The sequence below is a fragment of the Strigops habroptila genome, chromosome 4, assembly GCF_004027225.2.
Source record: "Strigops habroptila isolate Jane chromosome 4, bStrHab1.2.pri, whole genome shotgun sequence".
NCBI lineage: Eukaryota > Metazoa > Chordata > Aves > Psittaciformes > Psittacidae > Strigops > Strigops habroptila.
The window spans coordinates 3,085,339-3,106,987 of record NC_046358.1 but is presented as its reverse complement, the minus strand read 5'-3'; the positions used below and the strand labels follow the sequence as shown (position 1 = coordinate 3,106,987).

The following is a 21,649-nucleotide window of genomic DNA, read 5'->3' as shown; positions in this document are numbered from 1 at the left end:
CCCATCACCCCTCAACTTTTCCATGGGACAACTTGTAAAAAGGGAATCTCCATGTTCTTTGCAGCCACCCCTTAAGTACCAGAACAAGGTGATAAGGTCTCCCCTGAGCCTTCTTTTTTCAAGGCTGAACAAACAAATTTTAAAGGCTGAACAAATTTAGTATCTCAATTACACCTTTTTTTCCTCCTGGCTACGTGTTATTCTCTCACAGCCCTGGTTTCCAGTCTCCAAAGGACTGGACTCCCCTTCCCTCAAAGCAAGACATCCCTCCTCACTTAACCATGCAGAGGGAACCCCTCAGCTCCTACCGGGGACCTTTATGTCCCTGAAGGAAGATGGTAGGACTCAGTGGCACTGGCAGAGGAAGTATGAACCAGCTCACCTGGTTGTACAGGGCACAGATATGCAGCGCCGTGTTTCCTGAGGCATTCTGAGCACACATATCGGCGCCGTAGAAGAGGAGGTGCTCCAGATGCTGGACGTGTCCATATCGGCAAGCCTGGGAAGAGATGCACCAATATTTTGGTTATTGTTCAATCTAGGCAAGCATTCCAGGTAAAGGTTTTTAGCAGAGAAGATGCTATTTTACTTAGGGTCTAATTTTTAGAACCACCCCTGCACTGAATGGGTGGATTTACACCCGGATATGCACATCTGCCCACAAACACCAACGCGTTCACTTCAGGTCCAGCAAGCCCGTGCATAAGTTTAAGCATCTGCTTTTTTGAGGAATGCCGGTTGAAGGGATAGAGAAAACACGAAGTTTGGTACTTTTTATCCACTAATATTTGTATCTGTCACATGCGGCAAGCAGACACAGATGGTTTTCATCCTGCTAAACTTCGGGACGTGCCCACTAGATGGCACTGAAGATGATCAGATTTCCAAAGCTTCCTTTAAAGGTGGGAAAAGAGTTTGGGGAAATCTGGCCAAAATTCAAGCAATCATCTTCTTGATTCTGTGATATCACATAGACACACAGTACACACATGGCACTGATCTAGAAGAAGGAAAATCTTCAAAAGTTACTTTATCAGCCACACAAATCAAATGTTAGACCCTGAATACTGGGAAACAAACCTCTGTGAACAAGACTCCACTGAAATTAGAAACTTTCCTGATTTACAGTTAAGTTTGAGAAAAAACACAGTATTTCCATTCAACAGCCTCCTTTACTTCACTACCTTCTACCCCAACTGAGCACTTCCCAATTTCTAATGTTTTTAACTTCCTATCATCTCAGATCAGTATCATTCCTATATAATAATATAGATTTTAAGCTAAAAGGTACAGGTATACAAAGCCACTCAGTCTGTCTTAGGTACCTAATTACTACTGACTTCAGTGGGAGTCACAAACTGACACATCTTGTGATTTGGGTGGGAAAAATTCAGTGTACTGCTCAATGCACACATTAAATCAGTGACACATCCCAAATCCCTGCCTCGTATCCGAACCACTGCATCTTTTCTTACTCCATTTTCAACACACAGAAAGTGAAAAATCAGCATTTATTTAACAGTTTATTCATTTACAAATTAGTTATTTAGCTGCTATTGGAACAGGAACATTTTAAAGCTAAGGCCACAGAAAGCGAGCATCCAACAATGAGCAAAGGGAGAAAATGATCTGAGTTGAAGGGGTTTAGTCTGGAGGAGAGAAGGCTCAGGGGGGACCTTCTCACTCTCTGCAACTGCCTGACAGGAGGATGGAGCCAGGAGGGGGCTGGTCTCTGTTCCCAAGGAACAAGGGATGGGGCAAGAGGAAACGGCCTCAAGCTGCACCAGGGGAGGTTTAGATGGAGCTGAGGAACAATTCCTTCCCCAAAGGGTGCTCAGGCATTGGAACAGGCTGCCCAGGGCAGGGCTGGAGTCACTAGCCCTGGAAGTGTTCACACCCCGTGTAGACGAGGCCCTCAGTGCCATGGGTTAGTGGTGGCCTTGGCAGTGCTGGGGAACGGTTGGACTTGATCTTAAAGGGCTTTTCCAACCTAGTTGGTTCTATGATTCTAAACTGTAACTGTGTTCCTGACTGTGTGGGAGATCAGAGCGAATGCACAATTAGCCATAAATCATCAATCCTGTCTAGTCTCTGAAAGTCACTCAACATCCAGGTACAAATGTACAGATGTAATTATTTAAGTAAATCATAAAATACAAGAACTAATTCCAACTTTCTATTCCCACTACAATAAACTGGACTAACACCAGGCCCTTTCTCCGCTTCACTTCCTCTTCATCAATCTGACAATAATCCTTAGGGAGAGGTGCTGGAAGACAACCAGTGCAAGGGAGCTGCATTTCCCCTTGTTGTAGGGGCCTGTGGGGCAGCTGAGCTGAACAAACCATTCACCTGGGCTCCCCAGTACAGTCGATAGAGAAAGACAGGTACCTCCAGAGGAAATCCTTTTACTGTTCTCCTAGCACAGCATGAACCACCACCTTACCTGTTCCCCTCTACTATAAAGAAACCCAAAGGCTTAACTTCTACAGTTAAAAACTGTGTTAGCAAAACGAAAAACACACTTGGTATCAATCATTCCCTTGCCACGTAGGGTGACTTCCCCTTCTTCAGGCAGACAACAACATATGGGATTGTGTCATATCATCATCTTTCTTAGTTGATTGAGGAATACTTCTATTATCAATTACTGAAGACAGACTGCCCATAATCCAGATGTAATCCTAAATAAATCAATGTTTACAGCCAACACAATGGGTTTAGAAAGCTCTGTTTCATTAGGAGAAATAATAACCATATGGCTATGAAGCTGGGTTTTCAAAACAGGCAGTTTTTCTCCATATTTTCCATGAGTCCAGATGGGATAACACTTTGATCTAGGCAATCCATTTCCTCAACATCCTCAGAAATGATGGTAGTAAATTAACGTGCTCTTTTTCCCCCACTAGAGATGGATCCAAACGACCTCAACTTGAACACTCCTACACAGTGAAAAAGTTCAGAAACCTGGGTACCAAAGCTATGTCCCACTTCTTTCAAAGAACAGAAGTGTTGTACTAAAAAGATCAGAGCACAGAAAAGAAAGTGAGTCTAGATAATAAAGCAGGCCTGTGAGGTTGATAACTCTTATCTAAAGAGGTCTGTCTTCCTTATAGCTATGGTGAAGGAGGGCCACGAGGATGGTAAGAGGGCTGGAGCACCTCCCGTATGAAGACAGGCTGAGAAAGTTGGGGCTGTTCAGCCTGGAGAAGAGAAGGCTGCGTGGTGACCTCATAGCAGCCTTCCAGTATCTGAAGGGGGTCTATAAGGATGCTGGGGAACAACTCTTCCTTAGGGACTGTAGTGGTAGGACAGGGGGTGATGGCTTCGAACTTAAACAGGGGAAGTTTAGATTAGATATAAGGAAGAAGTTCTTCCCTGTGAGGGTGGTGAAGCACTGGAATGGGTTGCCCAGGGAGGTTGTGGATGCTCCATCCCTGGCGGCGTTCAAGGCCAGGTTGGACAGAGCCTTGGACCACGTGGTTTAGGGCAAGGTGTCCCTGCCCATGGCAGGGGGGTTGGAACTAGATGATCTTAAGGTCCTTTCCAACCCTTACTATTCTATGATCCTATGATTCTAAGTCAACAAATGATGAATTCTGGCACTATCGCTGACCCAAGCAATGTGCGCACCAGGAACCACAAATGATTACTTTTCTAAATCATTTTTTTCTTAAAAAGCACACTCCCACCTTTATCCACACACTGAATACGAGAGGAAAGGAAAACCCATGTACAAACAGCAAAAGAAAAATCATTAGAATCCCAGTTTCCACACACACGGGGAAATAAAAGTGACTCAAACTTTGAGTATGTAGGAGTTTAACTTCCTCCAGTGCAACACACTAACAGATCCGAGCAGCAGGATCCTGAACACAAATCTTCCTGTCAAGTTCACCAGAGAGAAAGGAGAAAATACCTCTGACAAGCACACAAGAAGCATTACCAAGGAAACTAAAATTGGCATCCAACGAAAAGGCAGAGTTACACTTTTTTACTGAAGGGCCTCTAATAGGAAGCTAAACTTCCAAGAGTCCATTACAGAAGTAGGACTAGTGCTATTTCTAGAGCAAAATCCACAGTAACCATAGGATTTCAAAGTTGCAGAACTCACCTGGAACAGTTTCGACTTCTAATTCACCACAGCAGGATGCAAAGTAATAAGCAAATAGAAAAAGGAAGAAATGCCATACTTGTATGTGCATGGACTAAACACACCCAAATGGCCTTCAAAAGCATGTAATCATAGAGTATACATGGCACACTTCCTCCTGCAACTTCAACTCCAAACAGAAATTAATCTTTCCTACCTGATGAATTTCTTGCCATCCATTTTCATCTTTGCAACTGACGGTAGCATGTTCATGAAGTAATAGCTCACAGCAGTAAGGATCCCCTCCCACAATAGCAGTGTGGTACAGAGGTGTTAGGCCACAGCTGTCCTTGTAGTTAGGAGATGCTCCAAGCTCTAAAAGGGTCTGAAAGCAATCACAAACTGTGAAAAATAGATTTTGGAGGGACTTGTAACTATAAAGGGACTTTACCTGACAAAGTATTCATAAGGTTGAAATAGCCATAGGATATATATTTTGCTCATTTTATTTATAAGCTGATAGAATTTGGGCTGCAGCACAGAAAAGTTAAGCAAGAAATGACCTCAGAAGAATTAGGATCTGAAGGAATCTCTAAGGATAGCAAAGAAAGGATGAGTGGCAATGTCCAATTTCCACCCTCTCATTAAGTTGGGACATTTCAGTTCTGAAAATGTCATGTCACCTCTGCAGCACATTCACCTCTTCAGTTACAAGATGCCTTATCAAAAATGTCATGCAATGTGAATGTCTGTCAGAAGGAAATAAGCAAAAGCCATAAACATAAGACTTAATCTAAACTATCAAGGTGATTTAAAAATACTTAAGAGAAGGGCCTGTTAAGATACAATGTACAATCCATGCCACTGGTGTTTGCATTCAGACAGATAAGCAACAATTACGCTATTCCTATTTCCCAATGTGTCAATGAATAAGGTTAAATTCCACCACTTTTAATTCCTACCCAAAAAAATCAGAAATGAAAAGGTCCTTTTTAGTGAAAGCAATTATTGAGAATTGAAAGCCACAAGGAAGCACTAGAACATATTAAATATAGAACATATTAAAGGATCCACTGAGGACAATACAGTAACTAACTGAAAACATTCTCCTTTATATACTTGTTTCCTATAAAATACTGTATCATTTGCTGCTGAAAGCATTTACCTTGAGGGCTACTTGGTTCTTGGCTCTGGCTGCTTTGTGCAGAGCTGTCATTCCATCTCTGGCTCTGAAGTCTAAATGTGCTCCTCCATTTTTCAGAGCTTTTATCACTTCTACGGTATTGTCAAGCTGAACTGCCAAAGTTAGGGGTGTTTCTGAAGAAGAGAACAGCGTGTACATGAAAAAAGATGAGCAAATTGATAAAATAAAGAATATTTGTTTTTAAAAGGTTCAGTTACAAATGCTGCTCAAAGAAAATCATAAATTATAAGTTTCCTCCTTACAAAACCATACAGATTCCATTAGCTTGGAGTTATGAAGGCAACAGAAAGAACATGTGAGATTCAGCCCGTTAATCAATTTAGGTTGAACAAACCCAAGGTCCTACTTTATGGTGCTTGTTTTATTGTCCTAACCTCCACTTTCTAGGTCATGATAGTTTGGGTCCAGTCCTCGGTCCAACATCTTGGTGATTTTTTCCACTGAGAGATGGTGGACATGATCCATAAACTTTCTCAAATTAGCCTGAAAAACAGAGTGACAAATGAATCACCCTGTAATTTTAGAAAGACATTTTTGACTAAAAGTGAAATATTTTGTCAATTGATGTCAATGTCCATTGACGTTGAACATTAGCTAATGCACGTTCCTGGCCTACATGACTTTATACTGAGAGCATAAACCCTGCAGTTTATAATCACAGAATCCCAGAGTGGTTCGTGTTCAAGGGACCTTAAAGCTCATCCAGTTCCACCCCCTGCCACGGGCAGGGACACCTTCCACTAGAGCAGGTTGCTCCAAGCCCCTGTGTCCAACCTGGCCTTGAACACTGCCAGGGATGGGGCAGCCACAGCTTCTCTGGGCACCCTGTGCCAGCGCATCAGCACCCTCACAGGGAAGAGCTTCTGCCTAAGAGCTCATCTCAATCTCCCCTATAGCAGGTTAAAGCCAGTCCCCCTTGTCCTGTCCCTACAGGCCCTTGTAGAAAGTCCCCCTCCAGATTACTTGTAGGCCACCCTTAGATATTTATTTCTTTAGGTATAATGTTCAAAACTCCAATACAGTAATAAAATTCTGGGGTTTTACAGTTTTAAAGAAAAAAAATGAGTAAAAGATTCATTCAGTAAGAATTTAGGATGGCATATGGTCGTCATCACTATTATTCTGACCTGCAAATGAGTCTACAGATATACACATGGAAGAGTCAAACATGGGAATTTTTCTATGAGAGGAATTCCCAGATCACAATTCACACATCCCTGTTGGTGCGGGCAGCACATAGTGTTTGTTGTTCAGTAATAGGCCCAGGTGGGAATGAACTCCTACTTATTTCCAGTTCCTGAGACACATTACTTTGCTAAGGAGGCAACTGCTAACTTCCCCAGTCAACTGGGCTTACCTTGGTGTGAAGCTTGGCCAGCTGCTTTTCATCAAGGTTGAACTGTTTGTACACTCTTTTCTTGTATCGAAACTAAAGGAGAAAAAAAGAATCCATTTTAAATGTCCTATTTTGCTTAAAAGCTCATCATGTAATTTTCTGATCTTACCAGAAGGTATCATAGAACCATAGAATGGTTTGGGTTGGAAAGGAACTTAAGATCATCCAGTTGCAACCCCCTGCCATGGGCAGAGACACCTCACACCAGACCATGTCACCCAAGGCTCTGTCCACGCCCTTGAACATTGCCAGGGATGGAGCATTTACCACTTCTTTGGGCAACCTGTGCCAGCGCCTCAGCACCCTCACAGTAAAGAACTTCTTCCTCGTATCTAACCTGAACTTACCCTGTTTTAGTTTGAACCCATCACCCCTCGTCCTACCACTACAGTCCCTGACAAAGTATCATTCCCAACGATGTAGATTTAGGCAAGTTTCAAATAAGGCTTAGTATTGCCTTTTGAATATTCACCACCAATTAGCACTCTGCTTAACACAGTGGCATCATCGTTACACAGGTTGTGTAAGCAAAATTCATCTTGTATAAATACACTGGAATCAGTGGAGGTGGATGGAAAATGAAATCAGCCTCTGGAATCTATAGATATAAGCAAGAATTACAGTGAAAAGAGCTTTTCCCAAAGGATTTCTGTGCACTTTCATTCCTAGCCTCAGGCAGGAACAGGAACTGGGAAGGCATGTTGAATTTCAAGAATATGTATTTCATAATATCAGTGTAGCGTTTCTGAAATGGAAAGAAAAAATGATCCCTGAAAAATCCCTTAATCCACATAGGCAGAACTCACACATGGGAATAGTTCTCCTGATGTTTAACAGGGCTGGTCACTGAGGTTCAGAGCGTTGCCTCTTTTTGTGGCTGGAACTCACTCATGTTACCCTGAGCAGCTGGCTACCCTATGGCCAGAGGATGGCATCTATGGCACAAATCAAGGGGTTTATACAATTTTACATGTAATTTATTCTTATCTGATCATACTATGCAGGTCTTTTAGACAATGAGACTGTGTTGAATGAGGCTTTAACACCAGCTTTTCCCAACATCCCTTTTAAGCCCTGAATTGCAATCCTTTAGCTGCAGGGAGATGAACTCTGCTGCAGTGAACACTTACAAAACAACATGACAGAAGAGAAATGAAGTGGTTATTTAATGTGCTTATGGCTCTAATATGGATACCAGCAATTGAATCTCTGAAGTTAAACTGATTGACAAACTGGACTTGAAGCCTTCTCTAACTCTGGTCCTGTTTTCTTGGGTTTGTGTGATAGTGGAGTACATTTATGAACTGCAGACTATTAGTGGTTCATGTGCCATACAAATAATACCAAAAATCAATTAAACACTACTTTCATGCCCCAGTTTCCTGCTATATTGTGTTTCAGAGGGAGCTGGCTCTGCTCCATGTTCAACCAGTGCCATAGTTCAATAGTTCTGCCCGGTTTATGCCCCAGCTGCACAGCCTCTGCACGAGCAACAGAGAGGGGGAAATTCCAGTGTCTGCACTTGACTGCTTCACACATACACACCCTTCTCTTTCCTTCCTGCTTCCCCAGGAGACAAAGGAAATCTGTGCACTGTGAAGGACGGCAGAACAGAGGGAGTGAGACTGGAGGGGGGAAAGGCTTCACTGAGACAGAAAGACCCTTTCTCTGGGAGAAAGCAAAGGCTGGTTAGTTACTAACTGCTACCCTACTATTGTGAACCAAAGACCCAAAAGCTTAACCCAAAACCTTACATTTCTTTATTAAATCACAGAACAAGATACATCTCCCATGTCCTCAGCAGAGGAAAACTTCAAAATCGGATCTCCCAAAGCTGCTGATTATTTGCAGCCTTCTGGAGATAACACATGGAACAGCTCCACTGAGCAAATGAACTCCAGCACTTCAGTGAGCAAGGGTTCGAGTTCAGACTTGCTGATCACTACTTCCCAAAAGCAATTCAGGCGCATGCAGAAACCCCAAATGCAGCTCACTGTATAGTTTGAATCAGAATACAAAAGTTTTAGGTATTACGCCTAAAAATACCTCAAGCGAAGGAACTCCTTTATTCACTGGCTGTGGGTATTCCCTAAGAAGTCGTTCCTCATCCAAAAACTTCCCATCTCTACCATTGCTCGCAGGCTGGAACAGTCCATAATTCAAGACATCTTTCAAACTCTGATTCAATGTGCACAGAATTCGTTGCTTTGCGACCCACACTGAAGCTTCTGGGTTAAATCTAATGCATTTCTGCAAAGAGAAATTATTAAAAGATCTAATTAATGAAAAACATTTAAATAGTATCTTACATTCTAAAACTTACAAATATAAAACATACACAATGAACCTACAAATTCCACGACAAAAACATACATCAAGAGCTGTATTCCAGCACACATTCCTCTATAACAACTAATGCACAAGTGCTGTGAACACACAAACATCAGATCCTATATCCTTCTTCACAGCAAGCCTGTTTGAAAGGGATGTTACAAGATGTTTAACTAGTCACTTAATTCTAAGTCCTTCTGCCAACCACTCTGATCTGCAACAACTGCATGAAATAACAGTATTCAGGCAAGGATTCCAATTCATTTTAAGCTCCATGTATCCTAGGGTAAGTTTATGGGAGGAACTATGTGACATGAAGCAACGGAAGACTTGAAAACCTTGAAAATCCTTCCCAGTTCTCTGCTTCTCACCAGGCTGGAATTCAGGAATTTCAGAAAGTTAGGAATTTCTTTATTGTAGCTTATGTTACACTCACTGGTTACGAGCTTCCAGCAGACAGGAATGCCTAGAAACCAATTTGTTGCCTCTGAGGTGCCTTAGGAATGCTCAGTGCTGCCAACTCACCCCATATTCAGCCATGAGAAGGGCCAAAACCCAGCTGCCATGGCAGAGCTGCAGCACAGGAGTCCCTTCTTTGCCCACTCAAAGAACATCCCTGCCCATCACACATCAACACAGGATGCAGGGATTGCACATGGACCAGAGAAAAACGTTAACAGATATTCTTCAGAATAGATTTCAATGGAAAATAAATCTTTCTACAGTGTTTATGCACACTGCATCAGTAATGCACAGTATTTGGCTTCAGAAATACCTTGCTTTCCGCAGGTCTGACATTGGCACATAGGAAACATAAAGATACTTTGCACTGACAGTTGTGGGATCTATTCTTTCCACCCTTTTTCTTGCATCCCAAGACCAGATAAAATGTGATAGTGTCTTGAAGGCTAGCTACATACACATTCTTTCTAGTAAGAACCACAAAAGAAGCCTTGAGTGGCTCAAAAACTCTGTCAGAACCACACTAGGCCACTCAAAATCCAAGTCTGATAGTGAGCTGGCGTGTCAACACTGGGTGCTGAAATGTGAGACCTCTGGGTTTGATAGTAAAGCTCTTTGGATCATGAGAGAGATGGACAATTAAAATCTTACATCCCTTCATACCAGTGAGATTAAGTCACTAAGCACAACAGAAGGACTGTCAGGTTGGACCAGATAATCCTTGAGGTCCCTTCCAGCCTGGGATTCTACAATTCCATGATTGTATGCCTGGAAGCAAGGGAAAACTAGAGCTCACCTGCACCAACTAAAGGGTAGGTATTAATTCAATAGGAATAATGTTCATGATACAAGATCTCTGAGGAATAACATTTATCTGTTCAAAACTTATCAACCAACCCATCTTCTCACCACACATACAAAGTTGTCAACCACATAGAACTGCACTGCAAGAGAAGAACCATGACAAATAGTTTGCAAAGCTGCATCCAAAATGTGATTGTCAGAATAGCAAAATACAAGTTATTCCCTTCAATAGAAGATGTTGATATTAAAGATGTGACAACCAAAAGTGGCAAATGCAAACGAGAGTTGGGTATGATGACAAAAATAATGAAGCAAGTTGCTCATTTTGATTTGTGCTCAATGTTCAACTTAGTTGTTGGAGCAAGCCCAGAGGAGGCCACGAGGATGATCAGGGGCTGGAGCACCTCCCGTATGGAGACAGGCTGAGAACACTGGGGCTGTTCAGCCTGGAGAAGAGAAGCTGCGTGGAGACCTCAGAGCAGCTTCCAGTGTCTGAAGGGGGCTACAGGGATGCTGGAGAGGGGCTCTTCATCGGGGACTGGAGTGATAGAACAAAAGGTAACGAGTTCAAACTGAAACAGGGGAAGTTCAGGTTAGATATAAGGAAGAAGTTCTTTACTGAGGGTGATGAGGCACTGGAACAGGTTGCCCAAAGAAGTGGTAAAAGCTCCATCCCTGGCGGTGTTCAAGGCCAGGCTGGACAGAGCCTTGGGTGACATGGTCTAGTGTGAGGTGTCCCTGCCCATGGCAGGGCATTGTAACTAGATGAGCTTAAGATCCTTTCCAACCCTGCCTATTCTATGATTCTACAGTAGCACATCCTACTTATGATACTCGGTGCTTATTACATACATGCGATGAAATAGAGGTGATTTACACCAGCCACTGCAGAGGAGCTAACTTTTATTCCTGCTGAGTTTAGGGAGGGGTTTAAAGCTTCCTCATGGATTGAGTACCTAAAATCCTAAATTACTTCTTTTAAACAAATATCTTCCTGACCATACTTTCTATAAAACAATCAAGAATAAAAACATAACATTATATTGTTATTTCATGCTCCTTTGATTAAACAGACTAATTTTAAATATCTCTTTTGTTAAATCAATTATAATTATACAGCAAATGGGGTATGTGTTGGATTTGGCTTGTAGCTATACCACAGCTCGTGAGCTATGATAATCTCCAAACTTTGCTATGCTACATTTAAGCTATTGGTTTTCCTGCCTGCAAACCTGAACCCAACTTCCACTTCTCTGTACAAGAGCCTGTGGGCTGACAAATTAAATCAGAAACGGATCATCTGCTCTAGAACTATTTAAAAGGATTGAGTTACTTTTCATTGTGGGTTTATTAAGAAGGCAAAAAAAAATACAGAAGGTAAAGCAATAAAAATGATCAAATGAAACACAACCCCAAAAATACTTCTTGATTCATTTCATTTCCTGCACAAAATTAAATTTAATAATAAGAACTGTTTCAATAGTGTCAATAAATAACTTAGGACTGGTCTAAGGAAGAGTAATGAAATAAGAGGGCTTCAGGAGGCTACTGTCTCCCTGGTTTTAACACCAGAATAAGCCTAGCAAGTCGAGTTAATCTTTCCATTTTACTGGATCTATTCATTAAGCACTGAACACTGTCCAAGACATAGCAAGCTGGTAGGATCATCAATAACATCCTAACCATGGCCAGTCAGAGCTTGTCTTGACAGAGGACTACCCTAAGGGCAAAATCCTCTAAATTTAAGATGTACAACAGGGGATTTCAGTATTTCAATCACTACTGAAATGTAAGACCTAAGGTGATGACTGCTTCAGCCAAGATTTAATACAAACCCTGTGCATGGCTCACAGCAGCCTCAGTCCTGCTCTGCCCTCTGCAGCCTTCCTGGCCAGCTCAGGCCCCACATCACTTCCTCTTCACAGAGGTTAATCTCATCCCGTATCAACTAATGGAGTGGTACTGGCATTTCAGCAGCAATCCTTATCTAAAAAGATTTGAAGTACAAGAGTTTAAGAGAAAAAGCTCCCAGCTCTGACACCCATTCCCCTGAATTCCTGCAGCACTGTGTAAACTGGGCTTTAGAAAAACCAGTTCTACAACCACACCTGAGGTGACGCTGTCAAAACAGCCTTTCCCTGTCAGCCTGCAGACAGCCCATCTTTATCAGTCTACAAATGAACTTAATTAAAAAGAAAGGAATAATTTCATCTGAGATAGATCTTCAGTGGCAGTGCAGTATGATGTAGATCTTAAATGTCAGCATAGAGTGATGTATGTAGCACACATTCATTAAAAGAATGTGTTGTATAATCATCTTTGAAATGAAAAAAGGCTGATGTCTTCAGACTACCATCAACTGAAAATCCCAACAACGGCATTCAAGGAAGCCCAGGATAGTTTAGGAAATTAATCAAACACTTGTGGTTCTAGAGAGAATCAGTAACCCCCAAGACCTTCTCTGTGATGAGACTGTTATTCCTATCATAGCACTTGCAGAGGACAACAATTCATTCACTTACAAAGTTACAACAGCAAACTTCTCCAACTTCATGCTCTGACATTCCAGACACTGAATTTTACAAATTCAACCATAAAAGAAACACAATTACTCAATTAATCAGACATTTTTTAAGAAATGAAGTGTCTGTTCAATTATGTCTCTAAGATAAGAGAGATTAAGTCTTTTGTTCAAAAGTCCCTATTTTCATCCAACAGACTTAGGGATGTGAGAAATGGCCATTGTTCCACAAGACAGGTTGCAAGCGACTCCTCTAGGAAAATCAGGAAAGGTTCATTTTATCCTCTCTGATATGTTCCCAGTATAAGTGGTGAGGAAGTGGGAGAGAATAAAACAGTGATTTCATGTCATTGTAAGAACCAATGCCAAGCTTTGTTCTTCCTCCAAACAGAGTGTGTTGATTTCTCTGGCTTGAAGTCTGAAAAACACCACCACGTAGTAAAGGCATAGCAGCAAAGGAGGAAGAAAAGAGTGATTTGTACTTCTCTTTCCTCATCTTTACACTCTAAAAGCCACCAGCTACCTAACACGGATATCCTGTTGTGGGAGGATGACAGAGAAAGGCAACAAACATGGTAGAGAGAAAAATTTGATGACCTCCTGCTAGACCCCACTCTAGTCTCAAACCACAAACTACCTCATGAAGAGAGAAATTAGAGAAAACAGCAGGGTTATGTAGATACGAGGCTTTTGTAGAGATAACGTGATTTTGGGGTTCAACTCTCACCTTCTGATGAGATTTTAGTTTTCTAATCCTCTTTCTTCTACCCAAATGCCTCTGAATGCAGATCAGACAGGTATTTTGCTTTATGATCACAACTTTTCTCAAGTTAACATACTAAATACACTCTCTTGGAGGCGATGGTGGCTTTAATTTAGGCTGTCAGTCAGATTACCACCAGGGTACAAAATGTAGACATTAAAAGAAAACATAATATAAATTTTGCCTGTAATATATCAAAATTGTAAGAGAACAGAACAGTTCTACTGCAGATTGAAGCCAGCAAAGCTTCAGCTTCATTTTACTTGTAATGCAATATGATTTACCGTTTGCTGCAGATCAGGTATTATAATTCGAATCACTAACGTGTTGCTCTGACTGTCTTCCATTCTGCTGCTTGGCTTCTCTGCAGTTGCTCTAATTGTGTCATAAATGGTTTCTTCTTTGGAGCTGTCAGATTCAGATTCAACAGAATAGTCGGAAAAGCTTTGTGCCATTTCATCTTCACTCGATGTTGGGCTACGAGGCATGGTCAAGTTCTTTAGCCTGTCAGTATGGAGAAGACAGAGGAAAAGTTAAAGTCTTAAATATTAATCAGCTACAAGTTTTGTTTTCTTGGAAATAATATGCATTTAACAACAAAGTTTTATTTATCCTCCTTTTATTTCTTTCTGTAATTTATGTGGGTAGCAGAGGATAATGGAAATAAATCTGCCTACCACATTACTACAGAGGAAGAAGGACAAGAGAAGGAAAAGAGAGTAATAAAAGGGAAGATGACCTTTCATCCCAGGTACACCCAATCTCCCAAATGACCTGGAAAACCCCAGCAGGCTCTCTCCTAAATACCACTGTTGTAAACTGTACTGTATAGATCAGGCTACAATGAAAGTAATGTTTGTTCCAAAGTAGGGACATTTCTATTCAGTGGTCTCACAGTACGAACAGCAGAACATTTTCCTTTTGGGTTTTTCCAACTACAGCAGCAAAAGACTTCTTTTTTTTTTTTGGTCCCACAAACTAAAAGTTGCTCCAGAAAATGAAAATTCTATGGGAAAATGGGTGAAAAATTATACTGGAAAAATTTAAAAGACCATCATAAGCTTTGGAGCATCCACATTAACAAATGACATTAAAGCAGAAGTAAAGCACAAAAGGGTGAACTGACTTTACCATGTCACACATATACCAGGTGACTGTACTGAGAAATCCAAACATATGATTTCTAGAATGGTCTCACAGTCAGATCCCCTGAAGTAAATACAAACAACAGTGAGGACTGAGAGCAACATTTTCTTTACCACCATGTTTAATGATGCAGTTTGAGCCAACTAAATAGCACAAGCAGATTACTCACTCCTCTTCACTGCCTGTCATTTATAGCACAGTGATTACAAAGCAGGCATGAAAGGCCACTGCTCTCAGCCAGCAGTTTAAGGTGACCACAGGTTGGAGCCAGTGTTCACACCAGAGGATGCCAGTGGTGAGGCAGACCTAAAGCTTGAGGTCAAGGCCAAGCATTTCGAAAGCACATCACATACCCACATCATCAAGTCTTCCTGTGAGTTCTGATGAAGGCCAATTGCAGTGTTATCACTCTCAGCTATAATTACTAATGAAGACAAACCCAGCACATCCAAACATCTGAAAGCATTCCAGTTCACAGCAGCTTAATGCACAGCTCTATTCACAACAGAAAACTCTTCGGGGAATGTTTCATTCTCTTACTCTTCACTGAACTGTAAATTAATGCTACTTCCAAAGTACCTTAAGTCAATAAAAAGCATAAACACCTTATTTATCTACCAATGCTAAATCACATGAAGCCAAGCTATAGTAGGTCAATACACAGTATTTAAGAGCATGAGAGGTATTTAATAGTATTTAAGAGCAATGAGAGGAAAAAAACATTAAGACCATCACATGGTTTGTCCCCTCCTAAAGCCATCTGAGTGCACAATACCTTCCAGGGCAATGGATTCAACAGAGAGCAATAAACTGCAATTAGACAGCACAAAGGATTGAATTAGGAAGAAAAACCTTCCCAATGTTTTGGCAAGTGGATTTCCATGCAAAAACTACCCAGAAATCATAGAATAGTTAGGATTGGAAATCTCTCAACATGGAATAACAAAGGGAAATCACTAGCTTAAGAACTAACTGCCAGGTATCAAACACTTCAGAGGGGACAAAGGACTCCTTGGAGACTCATTAGCAAGGCACAAGTCACCTAACTTTCTGGAACACAGATTAAAAACAAATAATGCCCAAGTAACCATGGAAAGGATAATGACAGACTGTGTCTGTAGTGACAAAAAGAACTGGAGCACCCCACCAGTGCTCACAGAATCATAGAATGGTTTGGGTTGGAACCCAAACCTTAAAGCTCATCCAGTTCCAACAACTTGCCACGGGCAGGGACACCTTCCACTAGAGCAGGTTGCTCCAAGCCCCTGTGTCCAACCGGGCCTTGAACACTGCCAGGGATGGGGCAGCCACAGCTTCTCTGGGCACCCTGTGCCAGCGCCTCAGCACCCTCACAGGGAAGAACTTCTTCCTGATATCTAACCTGAATGAAAAGATCTACTACCGAAAAGCAGATCATTGAAATGCCTTTTCTTAAAGAAGATAATACAACAACCAGAGCAACTAAATCAGTGCAGGTGTCAGTGCAGGGCAGATCCTGCTGGGGAGCAGAGGTCAAGCATGTCTCCCTAAACCTACAGACACCTTAGAGTAATTTCATTGTTTGGCTCTGAAGTTGCATGGAAATGGAAGATACCACCATTTGTTAACTATCACAGTTCCTACAGGGAAGCTGTTATCCTTGAGGAACTGTTTCAGTTTCGTCCCATTGATATTCCAAAGACTTTCCACAAAACTGTCAGGAAAAGGCAGGCAGGTTGCCTGGCTTACCTAGGTTTGCATAGCCAAAAAAACCACAGCACTCCAGGTTCCTAACTCCCAGCTGGCAATTCATTGGTTCAAAAGGATGTTACACTGCTAAAACACAGATGAGTTTTTGCTGCCAGGATTGTCTGGGATGCCTTGTTTCAGTTTCTTAAAACCACACCAGATAGTAGGCTTCCCACAGTTAAGCTGACTGTGGTTTACAGCAATGTGCTGCATCAGTGGCTGCTCTTGCTATAGAGAAGTGCTGAGTGAAGAAAAGTCCATCTGTCAATGAATAAACACAGATTTCCAATGATCTTGGAAGTAAACTGACAATGGAGACAACCACCACAACTATCTTTGCTCCACCTCACATACTCTGTCCATGTTTTCAACTCCCGTACCTCCAGCTCCACCAGGCAATCTCCTTCCTTGGCCCCTGCACATCCCTAACCCCTGAACAGAGGCAGCATGAGGTCCGGCTGGTTAAACACGCTTCTGACACAGGAAGGCCATAAAACAGCTGGAAGATGAAAGGAGGAAAGGATGGATTTATGCTTACCCTTATTATGGGACTTTTCCCTCAGCACCTTGCCCTTTAGCTCTACAGGAGCACGGGGCTGTTTATTCTGCCTCTATGACTATTACCAGGTTATGTTTCTCAGGCCAACAGATGACATAAGTTGAGCTCAGACTGGTGCCTTCTCCCCACACATGCTATTTTTAGTTGTTTCTGGGGTTTTTTTCCTCTATCCAGCCAGCAATTTCCATTAAATCTGCAGAATTTCTTATCAACCATTAAGAAGAGTTGAAAACAGCCTATGAATAAATTAAAAGAAACCATGGGCAAGTAGTGTGACCATCTAACTGCCTTTTTCTTTAAAAAAGACAAAAAAGACAAAAAAGACTAAGAATACATTATAAAAGACTGGAATGACAACAGTGCACAGGTAATCAAAAGGCAAGAAATTCAACTCCCAGAGCTCGCTTTCTCTATGGGAATGGTGAGCTCCAGTGAGTGCAAACGGACACAGCCAGGGAAAAAAGCAACAGCAGCAACACACTAGTCCATTTGTTTGAGACTCACAGTTGTTAAACATCATGTGAAAAGAATTTATTAGATATAGATGTTTAAATTCTTAGCTATCTTTAGATTTTATAAACTTGAGACTTACTAAAGGGCCTACATGGATGCCAGGGAGGGGCTCTTCATCAGGGGCTGCAGCAATGGGACAAGGGGTGATGGGTTCAAACTGAAACAGGGGAAGTTCAGGTTAGATCTAAGGAAGAAGTTCTTCCCTGTGAGGGTGCTGAGGCACTGGCACAGGTTGCCCAGAGAAGTAGTAAATGCTCCATCCCTGGCAGTGTTCAAGGTCAGGCTGGACAGAGCCTTGGGCGACATGGGCTAGGGTGAGGTGTCCCTGTCTATGACAGGAGGTTGGAAGGTTGGAACTAGATGAGCTTTAGGTCCTTTCCAACTCAAACCATTGCATGATTCTATGAGTATCACTGATAGTGACACACACTGGCTGGGGAATCTTTATTAAACATAGATGTATTATCAGATACGCAATGCACTTGCCCACTACAAAAAAAGCATAGTTTAAAATCTTCAGCTATGGCTATGTGCAATTTTGTTGACCATGCAAAGCAACAAACCCTCCTACCTAGTTTCATATTGGCAAATATGGAACATAATGATATATATACATACACAAAACCCTATTGTAGAAGATCTGTCTCATATGAAGTCTCAACCCTATTCTATCCCCCAGCAAATACAAGTGCAGGTGTGTTTGCCCAGATTGCCTGGAGCGAACCCAACGGTTAATATATACCAGCCAACTACCATAAGCAAACAGCTCCATTCACAGATATCCCACTTTTCTCCAGGGCTTCTCTGGCAGGAGCAGAACAATGCTGCAGCTGAGGCCAAGGCTCCCCTGGGTTCTGCAATGGGTAAGAATAACCCATCTTCTAACATCATCTTTAGGCAGAAGCTCTTCCCTGTGAGGGTGCTGAGGCGCTGGCACAGGGGGCCCAGAGGAGCTGTGGCTGCCCCATCCCTGGCAGTGTTCAAGGCCAGGCTGGACACAGGGGCTTGGAGCAACCTGCTCTAGTGGAAGGTGTCCCTGCCCGTGGCAGGGGGTTGGGACTGGATGAGCTTTACGATCCCTTCCAACACAAACCATTCTATGATTCTATACCATGAGACAGAAGGAAATGCAGACCTAACACCAGGACTAACTTTTGGCAGGAAAAAATCACAACAAAGGATGCAATCCTTCCTTCCTGACCTGTAAGATTTTGGCTATGTTACCATGTGAATGTAACCTAGGGCCTCCCACAAGCGGCCATTTCAGACTAATCACAATAGCTATTAGTTCTCCTCTCTCTAAAACACAACTGAGGCACACACATCAAATGTTCTGTCCAAGGTCTGGGAGCAAGGTTTCAAATTCAAGGGTCACTGACTCCTTGTCATGCTAAGAACAACCTATTTTTATATAAACAGTCATTTGCACAATAACAGTCCTGTTGCCTGCAGGGAGAAGTCCTTCAGACTGCTATTGTCAGGTGAGTTCAACATGTACCTGTGGGAATCTCTTGGATACAGAGTCGGCATTGTTAGGGGTTGAGTAATGCCATTAACCAGCCTGTGAGAAAAGTTTGGTGATAGAATAACAGCCACTGCTACAAAGAGGTATTTAATCATTAACTCTGAAGAAAAACTATTCAGGAAAGGGATTTCCATCAGTGTGAAACATGCCAGAGCTCCTAACACTTGGATTCTGTGGCTTTATTTGGGATTATGTATATCAGCTCAAGGACTAGCTCGCCAACTTACTAAATTAAAATGCTGGAGAAGATCAAGCATGGCCTTTTCTCATTATATGAATATTAAAACCAAAACACATTACAGACAGAACTGAAGATGGCGGGTATAATCCCAATGCTCCATGCATTTCACACCTCCCCACACCTCTGAAAAGGTCAGAGAGAAGAAAATCTGAATTGAAGACAGACTCTAATAGACAATTTGCAATTTGATGGGTTCAATCTCCACTTTGCACTCTCATTTTAAAGCTATACAAGTGGCACTGCCTCCCAGAGCAGCAGTCCCACCCTCCCTTGTGCCCCAAACCACTCCACTCACATCCCCAGACTGCTTTAATCTCTGCACTAACACAAACAGTGAAGCAGAACAAAGCATCAATCCAGGTTAAACTCCAGCTTTTTTTCAGTTTGGGAGGTTAGTTTCAGCATCCATCACATTTCTAAACTGGATCACTATGCAAACGTTTGCATAAGCTGCAGGAAGAAGATGGCAGAGGGCCAGAAGCAAACAGCCAGGGCATGAAACTTTTTCCACAGGCAGTATTAATGTTTGCCAGCATAAAGTGAATGTGAGTCACCACTGCCTAAGTGACAGGAAAGAAATCTATATAAACACGGCCATTTGATTAACTCTGATTAAAATCCCTTGATTATTAGTACTGAAATAGGGTAACTCCGAACAGGACACCTTGCTTAACCCCACAGCTACAGAATTCCTCCAGGCAAATGCAGAACCTGACTGAATACATCTACAAGAAGAAAAACAGAGCATGCAGAAGGAGTGCTAACCAGCCCACAGCAAAATCTCAGGGGAGATGAGGCATCTGGAGCTACCCCTGTTCTCCCAGGTTCACCAGACAAGGAGGCAGCTTTGGTGCTGATGGATGGATGCAGTTCTGAGCAACCCGACCTAGTTCAAGATGTACCTGCAGGGGGGCTGGAACTAGGTGACCTTTGAAGGTCCCTTCCAAGCCAAACTGTTCTATGATTCTATGAAGCTCTGCTGGTCAGGCTCCAGTGTCCAGCACTACCTTTACCCTGCTAGGGATAAACAGCAGCCAGGCAGCAAAAGGTGGTGCTGCTCCCTCAGTCAGTGCCAGGCAATGTCCCTCACATACAGGACACACAGATGAGGTGCCACCAGGCTCAGCCCTTCCTGATCTCTGCAGGTTTTCATGCTATTGAAACGTCTCCTTGCTGCACTGCAACTTAGCCCATGTGCTACTGCAGACACTGCCTTAGAAAGGCGAAATCACAAGCAGTACTTTCTTGGGGCTCAGGAGCTCAGAAGATATCCAAGGGTCAGCGAGGTCCACTTCACACCACATGGTCTCAGGGCCAAGGTCTACCTTCTGATGCAATTTTATTTAGAAGTAGAGATATAGTTTCAGAGACTGACAACTAAAGGCTGTAAAGAGTTAATCTGTTATCTTGCAGTTCCCTTCATCTGCCCCAGTAAAATGGGGCAACTGATTCTTCAGTCTTCTCTAAAGCACTTCCATGCTACGGAAGAAAATGCTAGAAAACCAAATCCCCTCCATGGTAATTACCTAAACAAATTCAATCAGACACTATTTTGCTGTTCACAATCCCCATAATTATAGTTTTATTCCCTGTACACCATTCCTTCACTTAAATTCACTTTGGTTACACTGGCTGGTAATGCATTTTTGATCTCTCTGTTAAATAACTGAAACACCCAAATAAATATTTTAGAAAGTGTGTGCTGAGGCATGAGCATTAACGTACCAGAATGCCAAGCAAAATTCCTCCTTGTCTCTGAAGCTGTTGTTTCTCAGCATGGCATCTCTTGCCTCAAAACTTAAATATTGATTCAAATCAGTATTGAGAATCAATGGTCGTGTCCATCGGTTCTTACCAGCTTAATCAGAAGATACTTCTTATCACCCTGTTTAAGGACAGATTAATGCAGTGCTTGATTTCTTTGCTGCACACGTGGCAAGTTATTTTGCAAAAGAGCTCAAGAGTAACACTTTTTCCCTTTTTTTAAGGGGGAAAAGAGAAGAAAATTGAATGAAGTAATTGTTGAACCTGCTCCTGACTCCTGAGGCAGGTTGTTATCCCTTGTTCACGTGTATTTGCACAGCACAGACTTGCCAAGAAGAGGCTAAGCCCCATTAACTTCTGTTAGAGTCTTAAATACCATCATATGATTAAAGTGGGTATTAAGATCAGACTGTAAGAATGCATTGGGTTTACTTCATTGTTTTTAAACAGATGTACTTCACCATTAGCACTCCTGTGCATATACAAGACCTACACATGCAAACTACTGCAAATACAGGGCAGTTTTCTGCAAGTTTCTTCAGTTTCCTTTGTCCTCTGTTCTACTTAGTATTTATTCTCATTGTAAACTGTTCAGTTGG

The 21,649-nt window shown here is 42.1% G+C and overlaps 1 protein-coding gene across 5 annotated transcripts in view; it reads right to left on the bottom strand.

Moving 5' to 3' along the window:
- The window catches only part of SHANK2 (SH3 and multiple ankyrin repeat domains 2), a 351,561-nt gene that overhangs the window by 294,536 nt on the left and 35,376 nt on the right, over nucleotides 1-21,649 (bottom strand). For all 5 annotated transcript variants that reach the window (XM_030483283.1, XM_030483282.1, XM_030483285.1 and 2 more), the window contains exons 3-9: nucleotides 13,859-14,078; nucleotides 8,740-8,943; nucleotides 6,655-6,726; nucleotides 5,672-5,780; nucleotides 5,259-5,410; nucleotides 4,311-4,478; nucleotides 383-499 (exon numbers count right to left, since the gene is read on the bottom strand). In XM_030483283.1, the coding sequence (XP_030339143.1) occupies nucleotides 383-499; nucleotides 4,311-4,478; nucleotides 5,259-5,410; nucleotides 5,672-5,780; nucleotides 6,655-6,726; nucleotides 8,740-8,943; nucleotides 13,859-14,062 (1,026 nt within the window). In that variant the 5' untranslated portion in view covers nucleotides 14,063-14,078. The remainder of the gene's footprint in view (nucleotides 1-382; nucleotides 500-4,310; nucleotides 4,479-5,258; nucleotides 5,411-5,671; nucleotides 5,781-6,654; nucleotides 6,727-8,739; nucleotides 8,944-13,858; nucleotides 14,079-21,649) is intronic.